The 13715-nt window shown below is 43.3% G+C and overlaps 1 protein-coding gene across 4 annotated transcripts in view; it reads right to left on the bottom strand.

Annotated features, from left to right (window-relative positions):
• Window positions 1–13715, bottom strand: part of Sacs (sacsin molecular chaperone) — an 85256-nt gene that overhangs the window by 28983 nt on the left and 42558 nt on the right. For 3 of the 4 annotated variants that reach the window (XM_028870356.2, XM_028870354.2, XM_028870357.2), the window contains exons 3-5: window positions 12406–12556; window positions 7411–7498; window positions 2661–2746 (exon numbers count right to left, since the gene is read on the bottom strand). In XM_028870356.2, coding sequence (XP_028726189.1) covers window positions 2661–2746; window positions 7411–7498; window positions 12406–12556 — 325 coding nt within the window. Of the gene's footprint in view, window positions 1–2660; window positions 2747–7410; window positions 7499–12405; window positions 12557–12650; window positions 12831–13715 lie in introns of those variants that run through there. The other variant, XM_028870355.2, reaches the window with a different exon arrangement.

Consider the following 13715-nt stretch of genomic DNA (forward strand, 5'->3'; position numbering starts at 1 on the left):
CTATCTCCATGAGGAAAGTTAAGCTCTGTAAGATTCCTCTTGAAAGTAGTTCCTACATACAGAGGAGTTGGGAAGTCTGTCCTAGCAATTCACACCTGCAAGTCAGCTCTGAAGCTGCTACTATCATTTAGCCTCTAAGTACAAATCCTGGAAGTATGGACAAATCTATGCAAAGCCTTGTTCAAAGGAAAGTACTCTAGTTCAAAGATCTATACAGATTATTCTGAGATGTCTTATGCTTAGACAGCTTCCAAAAATAGACTATTAGTTCTCATTTGTTTACCAAACTTAACTGCTCTTAGAAAAAAGGATATCCAATGGTATTAGTCTACATGTACCCTAATAGGCAATATTCTTGACAGCCTGACATGCCTGAGACAGAAAGCATCTTAGTGATGAAAACTATTCATAAAGGGAGTAATATTGATCATTTGTTGGATTGTGGGTGAGTTGGTGGGTGCCCAGACACTTGTGATATAGAAAGGAAAGTGTAAATAAGCATTTCAGTCCTAACCACCCTCAAATACCTCTAAATACCTAACAGAACATTCTGGTCAACTAGAAGGGAGCTACAGCTGAAATAAGATTCAAGTCCTAGAGATGCAGCCACAATCAGCAAAAGTTGAATGGAACTCTGGAGAGCCACCACCAGCTTATTTTTCATGGCCTGAATACAGTAGGGAGAAATCATCAGATGATAAATTTTTGAATAGGTTCCTACTTAAAAAACAAAGCAAACTGAGGGGTACTGCTTTAAATAACTGTATGGGTAGTTAAAAAAACACACATACACAAATCACCCTGTATTATCAAACTCATCAACATCTGACTTTGGGGAAAGGAACTTTTTTCATCTTCCTGGAACCTTGGAATCACTAAATTGAAGAGCACTTAAGCTGATACTAAAGCAATGCCAACAGGACAGCCTCTAGAAGAGTACAAGTGTGAAACAACTTGGGGAAGAAGACAGACTTAAAAAAGCTAAGCTGGGATTGGGTTGACCAGGTTCATCAAGTACAGCCAAAGGCCTGGCGGGTGGGTGCTTCAGTGTAGCCCAGGGGTACAGTGCTTGTCCAGCACATGGAATACCCTGGGTATGAACCTCAGAAACAAAAAATGGGGGGCTAGAATGTTTAGACCAGCAGTCATACATCTAACCCTGAATATGAACACCTGAATATCCTCTAACTACCCACACATCCATTAGCAGCTATGGCTCCTATTTACACAGCTGCCCATTTCTCATAGGTATTTTCATGGCTTAGGCCTCATTCCTTCTCTGTTCAGTCCAAGAGAGTCTTTAAAAATGAGCAAGCTGTGGACAGTAAGGACTAAATGGTTGGCAGAATATGTCAACTTACAAAAAATAAGAACACTTCAGAGATTAGAATTTGTCTTCATGATGTATGTGCATGGAAGCAGGAATTAAGCAAATTAAAAAACTAAACGTAAAACACTAAGTTCCAGGCCCCAACTACCAGTTGTAGGTTGTACAATAAGTAAAGATATAAAAGAGCTCCCCTAAGGCTGTAACCCTTAGGGAATTATTTCCGAATGGATTCTGGGATGTCCCTAAAATCCTGCCTTAGCAAACACCATAGAAGGTGGAGGCTGAACTGCAGGCAACTCTTCAACTGAAGCTGCTCCAGTGTCCCTGATGACAGCACAACCTCTATTCCGTGCCTATCTGAGCATGACTGCACGGACTAATAGACTTGAAAACTTTGCTAAGCTGGAAGAGAAGTAAGGGCTAAGACACTGAAGAGAGTAACAAGGCAGATGTATAATAATTCATCAACGTACATTAAGGAGGTATCTTATTAAACACCAAACCTAATTTTCACAAAATCTTCTTTCATTGCTTTTTTTGTGGATATTTAATTTTTGTTTTATTAATGAGTATATTCAAACTTAAAGAACATATCACAAGCCAGTCCATAACTCTAGCACTAAGACTGATGTAGAAGTCTTAAACTGACATGGTAGTTTAAGATTTATCTCACACGGTCAGAGAATGCTGCGGGTGATTAGCAAACACCATAGACGGTGGAGGCCGAACTGCAGGCAATTCTGAAGAATCCCTACAGAGTCTAGCACTGAGATATCCAGGTCCAGACACAGAAAACCTCTAAAAAAGGTACAGTATGTTTAAAAATGCGCTTTGATGCTAAAAAAAAAAGGGGGGGCGGGAAATGGGCATAGACAATCAAAAAAAAAAATGAGTTTGAGGTCAGCCTGGACTACACAGAGTGTTCCACTCCATCCTGTGGAAAAATATATTTGAGTGTGTAAAATATAAATAAACAAGTAATTGTCCTAGTAAAGTAGACTCTCTCATAAAAACAAACTTCTAAATCTAAACCTCTAGCATGGACTTGTGTTAGGCTGCTGAAGTATTGGTTGCTTAGTTGGTTGATGGCCGGTGCAGGACAGCAGGGCTTGGTGCTCTCCATTAGCATTCCTAGAGGATACCGTGTCTAGAGAGAGCATCCAGCAGCTAGTGCAGTCCTCTACCCAAACCTTCCTCCCTTCATGCCAGCCGTCTTCTCAAATCTACTCTATTCACCTATGCACTGTGGCCGTGGAGGCACGGTGATCAAATCTCGATCAAATGGAAACACTAAGTTATTTGTCCTGAAAATAAACCACAGATAACCTACCTTAAGGATCTGTCCTCCTTCTGGATATCTTCTTAAAATATCCTTGAGAAAATCAACAAGTGGAGGAGTTGTTTGACCAAATCGACCTAAAATGCAGAATATATTTTAAAAGGTTTAGAAAAACAAGATCTCCTGACTTAGCGCCTGCTTCTGATTTGGTTCTGCCACATGATTTCATGTATGGCACTACAGAATCCTAGGACCAAAATCTACCAGGTTAAGCAACTCAATAGAAAATAAAGCCAATTAATGTTATCAAATCTCAAGATTTCTAACTAAATGACACATTAGGTTCCAAAGGATTTTTCCAAGATATTCTATCGCAAAAGGTTAATTAATTCAACAGCAAGCAAGCAACATGACAGAGGGGTAAAGGTGCCGCCAACAGCTGTTTATTGCTCCCCTGCTGAAAAACAAGCCAGAAGTAATGACACTTATTGCCACATTCTCATTACTCTCAAACTCAACTGGTAATCTGCCGGGTGGTGGAGGTGCACACTTTTAATACCAATACTTGGGAGGCAGAGGCAGGTGGATCTCTACAAGTTCGAGTCCAACCTGATCTACAGAGTGAAGTCCAGGAAAGTCAGAGCTGTTATAAAGAGAAACCCTGTCTTAAAAAAAAGAAAGAAAGAAGAAAAGGAGAAGGAGGAGCAGGAGGAGGGGAAGAGGAGGAGGAGAAGGAAGAGAAGAAGAAGAAGAAGAAGAAGAAGAAGAAGAAGAAGAAGAAGAAGAAGAGGGGGAGGGGGAGGGGAGGGGGAGGGGGAGGGGGGAGAGGGAGAGGGGAGAGGAGGGGAGAGGGGAGAGGGGAGAGGGGAGAGGAGGGGAGAGGGGAGAGGGGGGAGAGGGGAGAGGAGGAGAGGGGAGAGGAGGGGAGAGGGGAGAGGAGGGGAGAGGAGGGGAGGGGGGGGGGGAGAGGGGAGGAGAGGGGAGAGGAGGGGAGAGGGGAGGAGAGGGGAGAGGGGAGAGGGGGGAAGAGGGGAGGAGAGGGGAGAGGGGAGAGGGGAGGAGAGGGGAGAGGGGAGAGGGGAGAGGGGGGGAGAGGGAGGAGAGGGGAGAGGGAGAGGGGAGAGGGGAGAGGGGAGAGGGGAGAGGGGAGAGGGAGAGAAAGAAGAGGAAAGCTGTTCACATTGTTCTATACCAACTAACCAGGCCACCTTCAGATAGGTAGGAGGAAGGTGTAAAGAGAAAGATGGAGGAAAAAATTCTTTAAGAACAAGCAATTTTTAAAATCTGTATAAAAATAAAATGTAATAAATGAAAAGTACTTGCACAAAGAAACCATCACCATAGGCTGGACACAGAGTATTCTATACTTCAGACTTTAGAATATTTGCACTAGTTAGTGAGGTACCTTAAGGATGGGACCCAAGACCCAAAATGAAATCCATGTATTTTTAATACATACCTTATGCCCATAGCCTTAGGGTAATTCTATATAAAATTTTTAGTGTGCCTGTGTTTTTACTATAAATTGTCATATGAAGTGAAGTATTGAATTTTTCATTAATGCCATGTGCTAAGCTGAGATGTGCGGTGGCTGACATGGCAGTTTAAAATTTATCTCACTTGGTCAGAGAATGCTGCAGGTACTTAGTAAAGCCAGGTCCAGACACAGAATGACGGAGCCATAAGCCTAAGCAACCCTTGACACACATGCTGCCATATTTAGATTTCTCTCCTCTTTTCTTAGATCTAGGCCTTGCTGAAGTCTCCATAGTACCAGAACCTCTTCTCACAAATACCAGAACCTCTTCTCAGATATCAGGTGAATGAGCCGCAGTTAGGCAATTAGGCAGTTAGACAAGAGTAGATAGATAACCTTCAGAGCAACATTCCCTGCTGGCTGAACAGCCCATAATTAAAGTCCCTTCCTGCTTGCAACCCCATAATTAAGTCCCTTCCTGTTTGCAACCCCCTTTGCCTACCTACCTTTGCCTTGTGAGAAAAATAAAATTTTGGAGCTTGATCAGACGTCCTGTTTTGCTCTCATTCTTTGTGTCTCTTGTCCCTCTCATTCACCAGCCCTCTCTCTAAGTCCCCGTTGAAGACCCCACTGGACGGGGCAACATAAAAAAAAAGTACAGTATGTTTAAAAAAATGTGCTTAAATGCTAAAACAAGAAAAAATGGGTACAGTCATAAAAAATAGTTTAAAAATAATAAAGTCTCTAAAGAAAAAAAATAAAGTAATATAAAAAATCCATGCAAAGATGGAAAATACACAAGGTGTCTGGATCCTGTATGGTGTTTTGTTGACTTTGAATTTTTTAAATGCTAATGTACAAAAAACAATAGCTGCTGAGAGACACTGGATTATAGAAACTGCTAAAATAAACCAACCTATATATTTTAAGAATGTCTTCACTTCAGAATGGAATTTAAAAAATATGCTGCTTTGAGGGAGAGGATATGCCTCTTTTTCCACAGAAAATAAAAAGCTATGGCTCCCTTCAAAGTTAATAGAGATTAGATCTGGTCAGGAGAGACCTCCTGAGGATGTTGGCTACAGACATGAGGAAAAAAGCAAAAAAAGACTACAAGACATGTGACATGTATACTGACCCCTCTACTATAGGAACAGCTCTGAAACTGGATGAGACATGAAAAATCTTGTTGGCTACAGAGTCCTCATGACTTATTATACATGCCATCCTTTCATATGGCATGGATAGAGGTTTGGTTATACAGTCCAAACAGACTTATAAAGTTAACATGTCTTTTACTATAAAGTTAACAGATGCCTTTTACCTGCTCAAACATAAAACAACAACAAAAATTTTTAACTGACTTGTGCACACTACACATTCCATACTTGTGTTAATACAGATATCTATGTCACCATTAAAAGTTTATGTGTTTTCAGAAAAAAAAAAATGACCAGACACCAATAAAGACAAGTAGCCCAGGTAATCCAGTCTCTCAGAATGTTTCTGTTACAGTTTCCTCAAAATTCTGCACCCAGAACAACTTCAAAGCTGCTAGTTGAGATGGTCCAGTCTCACAGATTATCCAGCCAAAACGTCAGATAAGCTCTACATTTTCCTATCACACAGAGACTAAACAAAAAATAATACAGTTCTCCCAGGACTTGACCATTATCCCAATTTTCTCTGGGTCCCCTGAAGATGCCGTTGCCCCCAGACAACAGGAAGTAATTTAAAAAATATGACACCCACATTCCCAAGAGGTGGGTTGGGTAGCTTTTGGTCATTTGCTGACAGTATATTGTCCAAATCAGATAAGCAAGACACACAAAAAAGTTACTGTCAAACTTTACCAAGACATGGTAGGACAGTCCTTCAAATTTTTTGCTTCACACAAAAGTCTGTCAAATATTTTAGGCCTGCAAGCTGAAGATGGATGCCCCAACATTACAGAGGAACCTTGGGTAACTGTCCAGGCAGCCAGATGTCTCTGTCATTTGTATAGTTTTGGAAGTTGCTTGCTCTGCCTTTCCTGTTTACTCAGATATTATTATTTCCCTCTCAGGTCTCTGATGGAACTGAAGATGTAATAGTTATAGTTTTACAGTTTTCCTTGTTATCAAATTCAGAAAAGAAACTTACATAAGAGATATAAAGTTTGTAAGGTTAAAAAATATAACCTTAAGCTGCTTATCTAAGAAGATGTTTTGAGGTCTAAAAAGATAGTTTTAGGATGGTAATACAAGTTTTAATAAAGAAATGGTTTAGGTATAAAATTTTAAATTCATCAAGATAGGATAAATAATATTTTATCCAAATATGCCAAATATAAAGGGACTGAATATTGTGAATGTAATTCTTACCTGATAATTGTCCTTACTATATATAGTTTTACTATGTTAGAGTTAAAACCTTTCCTTTTTACTTAGATAGAAAGGGGAAATGTTGTAGGATATTTGTACACTGTGTGAAGATGTAATTTTACTGTGACTGGTGTAATAAAAAGCTGAACAGCCAGCTAGGCAGGAGGTACAGGGTTGGATCTCTGGGGAGAAAAAAGAAGAAGAGGAGATTTGAGGCACACAGGACAGTCACATGCAGACTGAAACAGAAGGTACAAGATGGAAAAGAGATAGAACATAGATTAATATATATGGGTTAATTTAAGTTATAAGAGTTAGTTAGGAACAAGCTTAAGCTTTGGGCAGAGTTTTCATAATCAATAATAAGTCCCTGTGTTGTTATTTGTGAGTTGGCAGCCCATAGGAAAGTCCACTACAGAAGTACATACCAAAAGCTACAGTTACTGAATGCATGAATTTGAAGGTCAGTATACACCCAGGAAACTATCAAACACCATTATCATTACCACACCTTATCAATCAGCTCCAAAACTTTCTCCCAACTCCCTTTTGTTTTGACTTTATTCCTTTTGTGGAAAAGCATTTAAGATCTTCCTTATTAGCAATTTTATTTATTTGTTTGCTTGCTTATATATTTATTTTTAACTCAGAGTCTTGCTACGTAGTCTAGGCTGGCCTCACACTCAAAAAATCCTCCTGCCTCAGCTCCCTATATACTGAGATTACAAGCATCCACCACCATATTCTACTCTTCTTAGCAGGCTTTACATAGTACAGTATGAGAACTGGGATCTCCAGCTCTCATTTGTTTTGCATAGCTAGAATTTATACTCTTAGACCAACACCTCTTCATTTCACCCTCCTCCACTTGGCCACCATCCTCCTCTCTGTGTCTGCATTAAAATAAAATCTTCGATGGACTGAATTATGGCATATGCTTCTGGTAAAGTCAATATTATACCTCCCCCGCTCAAGCCTCTTGATTGAAGGTTCACAAAAACATGACAGGTTTCGGAAGTCAGATCTCCAATCTTAATCCAGTCAGGTAACTGAAAAAGAGAACAGAAAATGTGTAAGAAGTAATACAACATCCAATACTGTCACTTTAAAACCTTACCTCAAATGTTTTTCATTTTAAGTAACATTTGTTAAGCATTCTAACAAAGAAATAAGTTGCTCTGAAGGGAATGTTTGAAAAGACAGAACAAAATGCTAGTTAAAATATTTATGTAATAAATACATTATTTAAATTTAAGAGCTAGAATTTTTCTTTAATTAATTATAAATAAAAATACACCTATTTGTCCTCTACCATACAATTCTTCCCTCCCTCTCTTTTACAAGCTAGGCAAGTATTCTTCCACTGATCTACACCCTCAGCCCAAATCATCTCAAATTCAGTTTCAAATATGTATCCTTAACATAAGCAAAAACACCTTTTTGATCAATGCTATCAAAATGTATTTGGTGTTCAGCATAGGTCCAGGAAACTGCAATAGATCAAAGGACAAAAATTGTGGCATATTAATATGTCTGGCAATTTTCTTTGGTTTAATCTATGCAGCATTCCCCTGAATTAGCAGCTTATTTTTAATTTTTTTCAGTAGTATCCCATAGAATCATGTTCCTAGGCATTCTCTTTGGAAAGCATTATTACAGATGTCCCCAATAAGAGGGGAGTAAGCTGTAAGCTCCCTGAAAAATGCCTCAGTGCTTGCCTCCCTGCTTCTCATAAAGGCAGGTATAAGATGAATTAATTCTATAACCCACAGAGTAGACTTCAAAACCAAATTAGTTGTTCTCCATCTGGGTCCACTTTTCCATCTACCTATATGATCTTCCTGCACTGACCTCTTCAACAGTCCAAAGGTCACAAACATGACTCCAAAGCTTACCTGGAGGACTGCTTTTCTAAGGTACACTCACTAACAGGGCCGACTGTCTCCATGTACGAAAACTGGACCTGGGGAAAGGTGAGCTCACTAGCTTTCCCTCTAGCACCAACTCATCTTTATTTCACAGTTCAACCAACAGTGTCAGCACCTAAAGTCACTCGGGGGTAGGGGGAGCATCTTTCTCCAAAGCTCCTCTGCAGTTACTTCCAGGTCCAGGCACATCATCTCCAGCCTCTCTACCCTAACTCATATTTCTCCACTCCCTGCAGCAGCTGCTTCACATCTCCTGGGAATTAATAACCATCTCCCATTTTATTGCCTTATTTTCTGTATGTAATCCTTCTTCTGCTCTGCTCTTTGGGTATACTGCTAATGGCCTTGGTTGTAAAGCATGCTTACATCCTATACCTGCTGAGCCTGAGAACTAGCCTGTGAAAACTAGTGCATGTCTTGCACAGGTGCTTAAAGAGACACAGGTGAGGATATTGACTGCCACTAGCAAAAAATAAATAAAATAAAATCCTTAGAAATAACCCAATGCTGTGATGTATTTGTATAGCAAAATATCACACGTTAATGAATACTAAACAGCCAAGCTATATATAATTTAGATGTATATCAGTAATGAAATATTGAGTGAAAAAAGCTATCTAGTTTATTACATGAAGAATGACAAGCTACTTATAACAGGCATAACCAACAAAAGTAAATGGAATATTATTTGGGTAATATATTTAGGTTACACATATATATGAAATACAAACATAGACATATACTCACGCCTATAGAACTATTAAGACAACAACACCCGAGAGGCAACAGAAGAGACACAGACATGAAGGAGAAAGACAGGCATACAGACAGGAAAGAGCCACAAGGCTATCCATAACAGCATCCATGGGTGATCATTCCACTGGTGAATTAACCATCTAATTAATTACTAAAAGAAAGTAATACATAAACCAATGATCATCAGTCCAGTTTAGGATCACTAAGGTGCACTGAAAGAAAAAAATGCCAGAGCAAAGGAAGAAAATCTAAGAAGTTTCCAGGTTTGAAAGAGAATCAATTGTAAGAAACTAGACACCAAATGTAAGTGCATTAGTTCAGCCAGACATAACCAAGGGTCCACCAATAGACAATCTGGTAGACTATAATGTGTGGCTATCACAGGACAGTCATTCTCCTAGAGAGTAACTGGGCAGTAGAGATGTCCTCAGCAGTACTATATCTTACGGAGTGTGCCATGATTTGGGGGCTTGTATAGGCCCTGTCCCTTCTCTCCTGGATACTACAACAAAGCAATGTCCCTATTCTCCCTCACATGCAAATGTGCCCCCTATTCAAAGTGCCCATCTCACTGTTTTTAAAATGATTATAAAATCATTAGAATCTTGGTCTTGCCAGCTTCATTCTTCCTTATAAACCTCAGAGACATGCATCTTCCATTACTAGCAAACAGTAACTCTATCCAAATTATTAAACACTATGATAATATAACTGTTTAGCAGATCACCCAACACCTCTTCCTTTTTTCCAGTGTCAAAGACATAGGGTGATGTTCAGGAATCACAAGCTGGGGTTTGGGAAACAGGGGACTGGAGAGGTACACAACACACTTGTGATGACTGAAAAGCTAAATCACCATCTACTATCTATTATCATCTAGTAATGTCAATCTAAAAAGTTCTGAGCAGCATGGAACCTGTGGAAAGAATGCCAACACACAATGCCTCTTCTGAGCATTAAGTAAGGCTGTAGGTATAGAAGTCACAGAACAGTGTCTGGAGGACAGCAGGGAGTAGAGGTCATAGAACAGGGCATAGGAGCTCAGTTGGTCCATTCCTACACCTTTTCCCAAATACAGAAAAGGAGAGGTGCTAAGCATCAGCCATGTTCTAGAATTCTACCTCCAACATGGACCTCTTTTTCAGCCTCAGAGAGGCATCTGTGAGTTGACTTTCACTGTCTTTAGAGTCACAAACCTTAGAGCTGGCTAGACTTAGAAGTGGGAAAGCAGAAAGTTACACATGAATTTTGCTCTAGTTGCATACACATGGCAGCAACACGCAGGATCTGGGTCACTCACTTCTCTGTTATGTGCATTTTCCCAGCTGCTTCTATGTCTCACCATCGGCTAAACCACACATAAAAGCAAACCAACTGCCATACTTCTTCCAGAATGAGCTGCCCCTGTCACCTGCTAAGGAACCCTTGGTCTCCTCATCTGACTCCAGACTTGCAAACATGCTCTTTTGCCTTATTCTCCATCCACTCTCCATCCTTTAGGTCAGTGGTTCCCAACCTTCCTAAAGCTGCAGCCCTTTAATACAGCTGCTCATAATGTTATTTTTGTTGCTACTTTGTAACTAATTTTGCTACTGTTATGACTTGTAATGTAAACCTCTGATATGCAGGATGGTCTTAGGCAACCTTGTAGAAAGTACTACAATTCTGTCCTTTATAAAGTATCCTGGATAGCCTTTCATTTCCTTATTTCTAGTGTGTGTGTGTGTGTGTGTGTGTGTGTGTGTGTGTGTGTGTATGTGTGTGAGAGGGGGGGAGATGGGGGCACACTCATGGAAATCAGAGGACAACTTTGTAGAGACAGTTCTCTCCTTTTACCTTTACATGGGTTTCCAGGATTACATTCGGCTGTCAGACTTGCACAGCACTGAGCCATTTCACTGCCCCTGCCCCAAGCTTTCAATTTCACCTTCACAGCCATAGACTAGAAACCCATGACCTCAAACCAGTTATCATTCACCCTCCTTACCACCCAACCCAAACAACGTGACCACTTCCAGCAATCACCCGAGCTCTGAGCTTTGCAAAGGCACCTGCAAACAGGCACACTTCCAAAGGCAAGAGCCACAACCGAGTCATCTGAGCATATGCATCGAGGAAACACAATGACGGAGTAGGACCAGGAGTAAAGTGGACATTGACGCGGAAGAGTAGATCCACAGAGGTGGGCAAGGCATGGAGGTGACACACGTAAAGAAAGCAATAACAGTGTGTGCTTCTTTATGGTTCTGCCTCAACTCTGGGCAAGCCAATGTCTGCACACCAGCAAACACCTCTGGGGAAATGATGAGGAACGACCTATCTCTCTGTACAGGTACATAAAAACAGGTTCATCAGAAATCTATGTTTAAGTGTGCTGGGAATCAGAAAACTGACCCAGGCATATAAAAAGTCAAGAGCCACACTGGAGAGTTCTGAATCGAACAGTATGGAAATCCAACTAGAAATGTCATCCATGTCGCTCGTTACTCCTGCAAATTCATTTGACACTTTAAGTCCTGGAAATGGTGTTCTTTATCCAATAAGAAAGGAATGGTGTGAGAATTAAAGATTAAGATTATTTTCATTTATTATCAAAAGTCATTTAAATTTCCCATTCAAGAAAACCGTAGGATTTGTCCCAACATTTAAGACATCTGAACATGTGAAATGTTGCTATTTTCCAAAGTTGTGATCTACTAAGACATTAGCACTTCAGAAGTTTTAGATTTTCTCCTCAAAACAACAGTTTGGGTATTAAATAACGTCTGAAGTTCCTTTTCAGCTGTAAATTTCTGTGATTCAAAGAAATTAGCGTCGAGTACTTGCCCAGCATGTGCAAAGCCATAGGTTTTAGCTCCAAAACCACAAAGCGAGTGGGAAAGGCTCCAGAATAGGCCGTTTTTTAAAACAGCATTCTTGTTAAATTTAGGAACTGAAACATACGAGTGATGATTCCGTCCCATCAATAGGGATGTCTGCGAATATTAACTCGGTTCACAATGACCACCAAAAACAAAACAAAAATGTTCGTTTTAGGCAGTGAAGATTCACAAATGTGGAAACTGTAAATGCAAAACAAACAAACAAGTAAAAACCCCACAACCACCGGCAGGCACATGCTCCTGCCATTCTGCTAAAGCTCTAGTGAATCATCCATCGGAGCATCAGTCTTCCGTGACAGACAGGAGCCGGAGAGTTTCCTGCCGCCCGCGTGCGACGGCGCCCATCTCCGGGGGCGGGGGGTGGGGGGGCAGGCCCGGGAGTCCACCTACCTCCCTGTCTCCGCGCCACAGCCGCTGCTCCGCCACCGGGAAGCCGGTCTCGGCGAAGATGCGCTCCTTGAGGTCCCGCGCGGTCGCGGTGACCGGCACCGCCACGGTCCTGCAGCCCACGCAGCCGCGGAGCACGGTCACGCGGACCCACCTGCGACAGGCAAAGGGATGGTCAGCGGGGTTCGCGCGCGGCCGGCCGGCCCGCCGGCCCGCCCTCCCTCCCTCCCTCCCGGGGTCTCGGTCACCTGTCCCCCATGGCGGGCTCCCCAGGCCCGCAGGCTGCCGTCTCACGCCCAGCCCAGCCGCTCCGCCAGGCCCGCCGCCGGCCCTGACGCGGGGATCCTCATGGCGTAGGCCCGCGCCGCCGCAGCGCTCTGCCGCAGCCCGCAGCCGAGGCAGAGGAAGGCGCCGCTGCGGAGGAGGAGCGAGCCCCGGCGCGCCGCGCGCTCCCGACCGCCAAGGACCCGGCGGGCGTGGCCCGCGGGCACGCGCGGCCCCCGGACCGTTAGCTGGCGAGCCGCTCCTCCGCGCAGCGACGCCTTCCCAGACGCGCCCCGAGGGCCGCTACTGTTCTTGGAGGAGCCTCAGGCCCCGCCTCAGCCCCGCCCACCTTCCGGGGGGGGGGCCAAGGACAGCCCCGCCCCCGCCCTCAGGCCACGCCCCCTCCTCCCAGACACACCCCGCGGACTGCGGCTGTTCTGAGACGCAAGCCCCGCCTTGGCTCCGCCCCTCTCCGGGGTGGCTAAGAACCGCCCGGCGCCCTTCGCCAAGCCGCGCCCCTCCCGGGAGCGTCCGCAGATTGCAACCCTTCTAAGGAGCCTTGGGCCCCGCCTCTGCCACGCCCTCTCTCCCAGGCTGGTCTCTTAAGGAACGACTCCACCGGCTCCGCCAGGCCACGACCCTCTCGAGCCCGGGACTCCCGGGACCCGACAGCTGAAGAGCCGCCTTGGCCCTACCTAGCCCAACCAGACTGAGTAAGCTGCACAACCCCACAGGCTACGCCCCACCCCGCCCACCTGCCAGGCCCCGCCCAGTCCGGCCCATCCCCCTTCTGCGAGGATTTCAAACTGGAATTCGCAGGAAAAGAGGTGTATTGTCCTGGTTAGAGTTAACTCTGAGGACCAAACATTTCTAGGGCCTAGGCCTTCAACTCTGAAGTGTCTACGCAAGAGTCTCATCTCCAAACAAGAGGGAAACGCTGAATTGCAATAAGGTTTTGCCAGTTTGTTTTTTGAGACCAGTAGTAGGTCGAATGTTTCAGATGTGGAGACAATCATTCCTGTAAACCTGCTACTGGGGAAGCCGGGCGG

This window comes from Peromyscus leucopus, chromosome 9 (assembly GCF_004664715.2).
Source record: "Peromyscus leucopus breed LL Stock chromosome 9, UCI_PerLeu_2.1, whole genome shotgun sequence".
NCBI lineage: Eukaryota > Metazoa > Chordata > Mammalia > Rodentia > Cricetidae > Peromyscus > Peromyscus leucopus.